At 31.0% G+C, this 10,265-nt stretch overlaps 1 protein-coding gene across 4 annotated transcripts in view; it reads left to right on the top strand.

The window, feature by feature from the left end:
- The first annotated feature begins 8,152 nt into the window (after positions 1-8,152).
- The window catches only part of LOC117179595 (zinc finger protein 395-like), a 91,892-nt gene continuing 89,779 nt past the window's right edge, over positions 8,153-10,265 (top strand). For 3 of the 4 annotated variants that reach the window (XM_033371565.1, XM_033371563.1, XM_033371562.1), the window contains exon 1: positions 8,153-8,982. In XM_033371565.1, coding sequence (XP_033227456.1) covers positions 8,596-8,982 — 387 coding nt within the window. In that variant the 5' untranslated portion in view covers positions 8,153-8,595. The remainder of the gene's footprint in view (positions 8,983-10,265) is intronic. The other variant, XM_033371564.1, reaches the window with a different exon arrangement.

The following is a 10,265-nucleotide window of genomic DNA, read 5'->3' as shown; positions in this document are numbered from 1 at the left end:
TTTCTCATCCAAGATGTCGAGAATATACGAACTCACAAGTTCCGGTGCTGTGACTGTGCGGTGTCGCAGTAAAGATAGAAAAGTTGCAACCGACTTGTGTGTGACGAACTATTTATCGAGGGGATAAGGGGATTAAAATTTAGGGATTTTCGTGGATATAGCCTATTTCGGCGATTTTAAACGCTTCTAACAGGATTAACAAGAGTTTTGTTCTGTACAGTTTCTCGATAGGGATTTTCAGGCACTTTTTATTAGTAATAAGTTTTGTTCAATCAACATTTAAACAGCTTCACTTTATTCTTATTATAGATTTTCTTTTTTGGCTAAGGTAGTTCAATGACGGGGAAATTACACGTTCAGTAGTCATTGCAATGAGAAGTCAATGAGAATTTGTGAAACAGCAACGAATAATATGCTATTCTTCAGATATTAGTCATAATCGCCCCGGGAAATCAAAATAACCCCGGGTGAGGATACCAATTTTTCAACAAAAAAGTTCAATTTCCATCAAATAGTCACCAAAAAATATTAATTATCAACGATACATGTAATAACTGATATTTAAGCCAGAAAATATTTTCATTTAATATAAAAAAACAGTTAAATGCGACAAAAAAAATACAAATTTTCAGCAAAATACATGAATTTTCGACAAAATACTTGAATTGTCTATCACCATAATTCCACAATACCACAATGTGGTAAACTCTGCCACAAAGAATCATTTTTTAATTTAAAATATAAATTATCTACCATAAATGAAATAGTTAAATTTTCAGTTTAAAGAATTAATTTTCAACAAAATAATGAAATTGTGCTATCCTGTTATACCTACCTACGGCGCGGCCTCAATCTTTGGAATGGCTATAGAAGGGAGGGCTATTGAAGGGTTTCACTTTAGTTGGATTTTTTATAAAAATTCAAAGAAAATTACATTTAAATAAAAAAAAATTCAATTTTTTTCAATCCTTTAAAAAAACAATTAAGTCGGGGCCAAAATTCGAGACACCTTACTTTTTTTTATTGCAGCTCGTTCAAAAAAATCTCTGAATTATTTAATAAAAAGCATCTGAAAGCTTAAAGTCTTCCGAATTCAATTATATGATCAATTTTATCTTGAAAAAATGTTGTCAATAGTTAGAGGGCAAAATATCCCAAAAAAACAGGGATTTTCAGCCTACTTTTTAAAGCGTCGACTTCCATCTGTTCCCGGAAAGTGGTCAAAGTTATGAAAAATCTAAACGAATTTACAGATAATCTTTCGACGTTCTTTAATGCAATACATTTTTCAAAATTATAAAAAAAATTATCTTGAGAATGAATAAGGATAGGAAGTCGTTTAATGGCTCCAAATGTGCATTTTTGTAATGCGAGTACAGTGCAATAATTAAATTCATAATAAAATCATTGTTACGCTAAAATATAATTTTAAATTTTTCTGACTTTTATCAGATTTGGCGCTTGGGCCGACATAGCAAGACAAGCGATAGAAAAAAGTACCCGTTCAATGACGATGGTAACTCCAGAAGCAAGTTGACACCCACTACTATTATCTTCGAAAGGGTACTTTTTTCTACCACTTATCCTGCTGTGTCGACCCACGCACAAACGCAAATCACAAAACTGCAAATTTGGAGCCATGAGCAGATTTCCTATCTTTATTCGTTTTCAAGATAAAGTATTTATAAATAAATCCCCGTAATAAGTAAATTATTGACTGTTTCAGAATTTTGAAAAATGTATTGCATTAAATAATGTCCAAACATTATCTTTAAAGTTTTTCAGAGTTTTCATAGCTTCGACCGCTTTCCGGGGACAGATGAAAGTCGACGCTTCAAAAAGGAGGCCGAAAATCCCTGTTTTTGGGATATTTTGTCCTCTAACTATTGACAACAATTTTTTTAGGTTAAAGGTGCTCATATAGTTGAATTCGGCAGACTTAAAGCTTTCAGATGCATTTTATTAAACAATTCAAATATTTTTTGAGCGATTTGCAATTAAAATCAGTGAGGGGCCTTGACTTTTGGCTCCGACTTTTGTATTGAAACTTGAATGGTTCACCGGCGTTTTTTTTTATTATCAGTGCCATCTACGGGGGCTTCAAAAATGCAGGCTCTCGATCAAATAAGGGGATGTCATATTATTGTTTGTTTCGAGCGCTATTGATAATAATAAAATTTTTGAAACATGCACATTATTAAGTTTAAAAAGTTTGAAATATTTAATTAAAAACATTGTTTTACATCTCCCCAGAAACATAATAATCAATTGAAAGTTTTTTTAATCTGAAAATTTACTGGCCGAGTTATCTGAAATATAATAAACTAAGGCGGTCAACGAAATTTGTCTGAATCGGTGGTGGCTATACGGTGACCGACTGAAATAAATAAATATGAGACGGATTAAAAATTTCACAAACTAATAGACCGCCATTCGCGTGAATCGGCATTCTTTAATTCTTCGATCAAAATATTTTCTATTCAATCTATTCTTTTTTCCTGAGTCGAGAGTTTCGCCAGCACTCGCTTCCGACAATAACCGGCTCAAACCGGTCTGCTGGATAGCAACCCTGCAAGCTTTTATTGATGTCGGTGAACGCATAGAGAAAGATTGAAGATGGATTGGGTCGGATACAAATTTCGGAATGATTCTGATTGATCTGAAATGATTCCATATCCGAACAATTTAGCAAGGGTAGTGAAATACAATTTCATAGTCGCCAAGTTTTTTGCTTAATTAAACAAAGACTGCATTCTTTACTTTGAAGCTCTTTAAATATCTTAAAGGTTAAGTTTCAGTTTCCTATCTAGCAAAAGGGACAGAGGGAAATCTAACTAAAGTTTGCCTGTTTCCAAGCGGACTCAGAAAATGTTCGTTTTCCGAAAAGAATTATGGAAGAATAGGGCATATACAAAAATTTGTTTCGTCCTAATCTGAAAAATGTTGTATTAAAAATGATTTTATTGTAAGAAATATAATTGAGTGACATTCAAAAACCACAACAAAAAACAATTTTGATGTTTTTGAATAGTGTTTCGCTTCGAAAATAAAAAACAAAGAGAATGTATCAAAACAAAGAGGCATTTTTCATTTTTTTTTAAATTTCCCAAGAAATCATTATTTTAAACATTTTTTTAACTACTCGTCCAAAGGTCAGCTAGATAGCTATAAATTCAGCAACCATCGAGCGTCGTCATTTTGAAAATGCAGCTAGTGCACGGCCGCCGGCTGATAGTCACTCTTGAAGACCCTCCACTCTTCTTGCTTTCGTCATTAGACCGGCGTTCCCAGCTGATGAAAAATGTTATTTTGACGTCGATAGATAATGGACATAGAACAAACCAAATGAGTCAGGCAATTTCTCAAGACACGTGTATATTGTACAATCTTTGGTATTTAACGAAAGCCTCGAGCCAATTGCATTGCTCAAAAAAGATATTAAAATATAGATATGTCTCCTGGGCTGTGTAGCACACCGCATTTTCGGATAGATCTAAACATTGTCTTGCGTCGCCTTTTAAATCTGGAAATTTAAGAAAGTTTACGCATTGCGGCAGGTTTTGAGTGACAAAACCTACTGTAATATTTCTTGAGTCACCTGAGAGAATTTCTTTTAGCGCGTATGATTTGAGCGTTATTTTATAAGTTCTGCTTGATTCTTCAGAGAGCTGGCACTATATTTACACAGAATTACGGGCAATGGCTTGACGGGCTAGGTTCTCTAGCCAGGGCCGTAAATTGATTTTTCACGGGCCAGCAACAGAACCCGTTTAAATGCCATTTTAGGTCACGAAAACATTCTACATTTTCGCTGACATGAATCTTTTTTATAAACCTGGGGATAATGTTTTATCGTTTATTAAGAATGATTTGGTATTTAATCTATCATTCATTTTAACCACTTCTTTTATTTTATGACAGAAAGTTTATCCAAAATTCAGTATTTTCGGAACGAGTTTAGGTATTTGGGATTTTCTTTTTTTTATTTGAAGTAAGAAATTCTTGCGCTTTCAATTGATCCAATGAAAATTGAAAAATTACAAAATGGTACTTTTTTAGAAAATCCATGTTAATGCATTTATCATAAACTCCCCTTTTTAACATTTTTACTTTTTTTATAAATATCTAACAATATGTATGGCATATCTCGTGAGTTTTGTTCTTGGTAAATCATTGCTTCACATAGAAACAAATTATTTTCAAACAATCGAATTTTCGCATTTCTCACGATAACAAAAAAATTCAAAATCATTAAATTCAAAAAAAGTCAAATCATCAGTTAAACTGATGATATAATGCCTTTTTGATATAGAAACAACCGTAAACCAAATATAAAAAAAAAATTAAAAAGGTGAGGCATTCCAGGAAATATTCGTATTTTTTTTCCTCGCTGTTTGAAAACATGAAAAGAACATTGTCAGAAAATCCCCACCTTTTTTTAGAATTTTTTTCGAATTCTTGAGGTTTCAACTTTTATTTGAACATTTGCTTATCTTTAGTTACTTCTGAGAAAAATGCATAAATTCGATTTTCCAAAATAATTTTTTTCAATGTAAAGCAGTGATTTACCAAAAACGAATAAAATAAATTTAATACACGAAAATCCCGAATATCTACGCTGGTTAGTAAAATGCTGCAGTATAAAAACAGTTCTGTCAAGTCTTTAGAATTTGCAGATCATCTGCAAATAATTGTAGTAAATTAAAAAAAAAGTGGTTAATTAAACTGCGAAATTCCGGTTTGCTTATTTTTATAATAGAATGATAGATATACCCAAATAACATAAATGTAAATTTATGATCAATTTAGTACTAGAAGACATGAGAATGAAAAATCGATAAGAACGAGTGTATTTAAAAAATATAAGAATGAAAACTGGATAAGGACTATTCGGTTTTCTGCTCTCTAACACATAAAATTTTTGTACAAATGTGTTCACCTCCTTGCTACATTGTAAATAATACCAACATATATGTTGCCATACTGTCAGAATTTCAACTAAATTTTCGATCGTGTAGTATAAAAATAATGTTATTTTTGGACCTTATCCATTTTTCATTTATACATGTTTTCATAAATTCTTAAATTTCAGTTCGATCATTTTTCGAAATTTCGCCATATCAAAAAATATATATTGTACATGTGTGTATAACAGGTCAGAAAACTACTTATTATATTTTCTAAGTTAAAACAAAACGAAATTATAAAACTTTATGAGACGGAAAACGGAATCCTTATCTAATTATCAGTTTCATGTATTCGTTTATAACTTTCATACTAAAAAAAAAATAATAATCAAAAACTAAAAGTAAGTGCTATAAAGCATTAATATTATAGATTTTATTAAAAATTAAATTGGACTTATTTTTATAACTTTTCGATAAAAAATAGGATTTTTACGTATAAAATTCTGCTGAATATTGCACTAGATATTTTATTGATAGAGGAACAAATTCATCTTTAGATTAGATTCTGGGAAATTCTATTAAAAATTTCAGAACAACTCATAAAATCGATCAATATTTACAAAAATGTTGAGCGCGGTGGGAAACTTCGAATCGTCTCGCGCATGCGAGGAGACGAAACTCTGTCCGCCGTAGTAGTCATTGGTGCGCCAGTGACAGCCCTGGCACTAAGTCTGACAGACTTGTTCAAATTCTCCCGCCGCTCTCGATAGTTTAAAAAATATTATTCGATTCGATTTTATGAGTTACCTTAAATATTAATTTTTTAATTTTAAACCGGACGCGCGATAGAGTATTTCAGTCTTAAAAATTTATACTGAATGCTGAAAAGTTATATTGAACTATTTAATTATATTTTTGTAATTTTAAAAAATATCGCAATAATGCTCATAACTCACTTCATTTCCCACATATTACTGAATACAAAAAAAAAACTTAAATATTATTAACCGCTGTCAAGATACCGTCATGTGAAAATTTCTAGCAAATTGCAATATCGCATAAACTAATAAATATTTTTTATCTGGAATTTGGGGGTCCGGTTACATTAGTCTTAATATGCTTATATGTACTATATAATTTTAAATCACTTTTTGCCAAACATTTTGGAGCAGAAATCACAATCCAAAAGGCTTATATTTATTTTGAGAAGCTTTTTACTTAATTATTATTTTTTTCTTAATTAGCTTTTTACTTAATTAAGCTTTAATAAGCTTTTTACTTAATTGTTATTTTTTCTTAATTAGCTTTTTACTTAATTAAGCTTTAATAAGCTTTTTACTTCATTATTATTTTAGAAAATGTAATGATTCTCCACAAGCTACCAAAAAATTAATTTTTCAATAAAAACCCAGTTTTATACTTGAGTTATTAGAATAAAATAAATGATTCATACGTATAAACACAGGAATACTTGCTTTTAAAAGTGTACTACTTCATCTAATTATTTAAATAAACAAAAGAACATCTTCTTAAATCGCATCTAATAAAAGTATCCCAAAGCAGCAATTTCTTCCCAGAACCCATTTAAATACCACATGAAAAACATTATTGCCGGCCGGCATAATGCTGATAATGCTTTCCAGAATCTCATGTCGTCAGCAGACGGCTAGGGATAGGGATCATAGTCAATGAAATGTTTCGCTGGAACAATGAATTAGGGGGAAATAGAAAAATAATGAGATTTTTCACAAAAATAGGGTATTGAATAAATTATTTTAAATAAAGTTAACGTGGTTACTATATTTTATTGATTTTGAACCGCTTTACAACCCTGAAATTTAAGATGAATATATTGCATTATCAACAAATAGATGTATTTTTGACCAAATAGTTTAATTTTTAATCAAAAAGATGTACTTTCAATCAAGAAGATTAATTTGCTACAAAGAAAGAAAGTTAAATTTTGAACATATTTTGATTTTAAATCAAAAATAGTTTAATTTGTCCAATAAAATGCCCAATTAAAAAAATAATGTAGCTAAATCCTAAATAACAATGATTCATTTTCAGCGAAAATGATGCATTTTTAAACAAAAGCGATTGAATTTCAACCAAAAGAGATGAGTTTTCAAACCAAAAAGGCGAATTCGACAAAGTAATTCATAAAATATAAGGTTAATATTTTAGGAATTTTAACACCCCCCTGAATGTATCACGTATTTTGTGAATGACCTTTCATCTTTTAGCCAACAAGTTGAATTTAAAAAAAGAAAAAATGAATGTTTAACAAAGTAGATCAACTTTCATCCAATCAGTTGAACTTTTAACTAAATAGATGATTTTTTTATCAAGAAGATTAGTTTTTCAATAAAAACGATTAGTTTATATTTACAACAATGTGCATGAATTTTCAACTAAAGGGATATATTTTTCACTGATACCATAAGACCTCATTAAAAAACTATATTTTTAACAAAGAAGTTCAACTTTGAAATAAGCAGTTGGTTTTTTAGCGGAAATGTTTATTTTCAACCAAAAAGTTGAATTTCCAACCAAATAGATGAATTGTCTATCAATAAGATTAGTTTTGTACCAAAAAAGACGAATTTTCAAAAATATAAAATAATGTTTTTTCGAGAAGATTACTTTTCCACTAAAAACGATTAATTTCCAACAAAATAGATGAATTTTCAGGCCAAAAATCCGAATTTTATGCGGGGAAGTTGAATTTTCTAGATTAAATTTTCAAACAAAAAATAAAATGGCTCAATCAAAAATCGCATTTTTTTACTGTATAAACTACATACACATATTCAGAATAAACGAAATGTATCGAACCTAGCAGCATTGTATGCCCTGTAATTTATATTACATTATATTCATATTAATATTATTATTGATATCACCTTTATATTCATTTATATTAATAAATAATTTAATGCTTTAATTTAATACATACTAGAACCTTTTTAATGTTTTAAATTTTCCCGCCTCAATATTTGAAACTTTGGTAACTTTGCCAAAGTTTCATGAAACTGTCAGCTGATCTGAGCTATCTCTGTAAAATGGCGCTGAAAACAAGCAGTTCTGCTACTGCGTAGTAACAGTTTCCAACAAAACTAAAGTGTTTCCCAAAAACAATGTCATATACCCACCCCATCATTTGATCTTAATATTTACATATTAAAATCCCTGCAACCCTTAATATAAATGATAAATCTTTCTTTGTTCCTATCCGTGGCGTGCGCGTTCTTCTCGCGGGGGAAGTAGGTCACCAATCAGCGTTTAGAGTCCAGTCACGTGGTGGGGTTTCTCAATGTTGTGTTATGTTATCTGCCAGCTGTTTTTCCGGCCGGTACAGTCAGTGCTCGGTCCGCAGTCCCCGGTGTTGTAGCTGAAGTTGACACGCTGTGACGCTCTACATTATGTATTATGCCAACAATGTTTCAGACCGCGCAAACCTCCGCGTACAGCGTAGTAAGCTTCAACGGATTTTCGAATTAGATTTTTCGAAAAAAAATAGTGTTTTGTTTTGTGTGTGTTGAAATATTAGGTGTTTCAAGTCCAGAGTGTTTTGAACCGTCAGACATTGCGACGCGAGTGTTCTTTTTGGGAGGTTAGAAAGTTTTGGAGCAGAAAGAAGTTTCGTAAATTGAGGAGGGAAAAGAAAATCTCACGAGTTTTCATCATGTCTACTGGCAAGAGATTAGCGAAGCGAAGTATATTTGGCACGAAAGTATGCGCACCCTTGGAAAACGGGAAATATTATTGTGGAAGTATCTTTGAAGTGCACACACCGGGTTCGAATGCTAGTGGAAACGGTATGCCGCTGACAACGAAAACGAGATTTTTAGTGAAATTCGATGATGTGCCTGGTGAAGATATAGTTAAGTTGAAGGAATACCAGGATCGAGAAATAATCGGTCCAGGATTTGGATCAATCACTAATACGAAACTTGTGCCAGGACAGAAAGTGTATTTGACTTATAACGGAAGGGAAATACATGCAGAAGTCACTGAACATAATGTGAAGACTGACGAGGTCCATGTCGTCTTTGCTCCGTCGGGGCAAGAGGTAAGGAAGTGACTTTTCGTAGGTTATGTTCATTGCCGGTGATTCCGGTTTTTGCAAAATATTATAAATCATTATTTTTTATCCAATTTTTTTCAATGGTTTTGAGGGATTTTCAATAAGAGAATAAAATTTTGGAGTGGAAAATTCGAAGAAGAAACTTTTAAGGTTATAGTACACTCCCACATTTTTTGGAGTTTTTAGAGGGAACGTGCTTGTTGCTGAAACGTAAGACGCAATTAGATTTTCGTTAAAAGTGGAGTGTCAACTCTAAGAATTGTTCGTTTTGGAAAATTTTATAACGTTATTCAAACTAATATCATGTACAATGTTCATATTTTTTGCGTAAAAATGCAGGATATTTGAATTTAAGAAATTATAATTTTTTAGGTTAGAATTTCCGGCGTGTTAGAGCACTTTTTTTTAATCAGTCCATATTCACGCGGAATTTTTTTATTCAGTGTATGCACTGTTAAGTAAGAAAATTCTGCGTTCTAAATCTAGAAGATGGTTCAAGATGTATTATGACTCACAAGATTTTTAATTTTAGTTCAGAATGGAAGTGCGAAATATTTAGGAATTAGGTATTTTCACGTAATCACCAGCTAACTTCACCTCGGCAAGTGCTGAGGGAAAAACAATGGGACTAAATTTTATTTCGTTGATATCGTCTTAAAAAATAGTGTTTCCACTAACATTTTATTTGGAGCTGTCGATTAAGTAAAAATGCCCAATAAAGTGTTCAAAGCCTCCATTAAATTTTTGGTAAATATTCAATACAAATTTTTATTCAATATAGTTACTGAGAATGTAGCTCCGGATTTTTTTTTTCTATAAACATTTTCTTAGAATACCGACATTTTTGGTAAAAAATGCAGTTAGTTATATAGTTTAGAAAAACAGTTAAACTTATGATAGTTTTGCCTGATATTTTATTTTTAATAAAAGATTATTAATATTGAAAATAATTGGGATTTTATGTGAATTTCAAGTGGTGATTTTCTGTGAATGTGAAAATGGTTGAAAATAAAAACTGAAGGAATTGCAATTAGAAGTAACCTTATAAAAAAATTAACTTCGAAATTTCATTACTAAAATTTTGTATCTAGTATTTCATAACTTGGATGGCATACAAAGAAATATTTAATCAAGTTAAATTAGTACACAAGATATTTATTGTGTTGTGTAGTAATGGATTCGTCTGTTCATTGAGTAATCGTTTCGGTTTATGTTTATCTAGATATTTATAATACAATTTCATCTTTGAAAATAAATTTTTAATGACG

Source organism: Belonocnema kinseyi, chromosome 9 (genome assembly GCF_010883055.1).
Source record: "Belonocnema kinseyi isolate 2016_QV_RU_SX_M_011 chromosome 9, B_treatae_v1, whole genome shotgun sequence".
Classification (NCBI taxonomy): domain Eukaryota; kingdom Metazoa; phylum Arthropoda; class Insecta; order Hymenoptera; family Cynipidae; genus Belonocnema; species Belonocnema kinseyi.
This window is presented reverse-complemented; position numbering and strand designations above follow the sequence as displayed.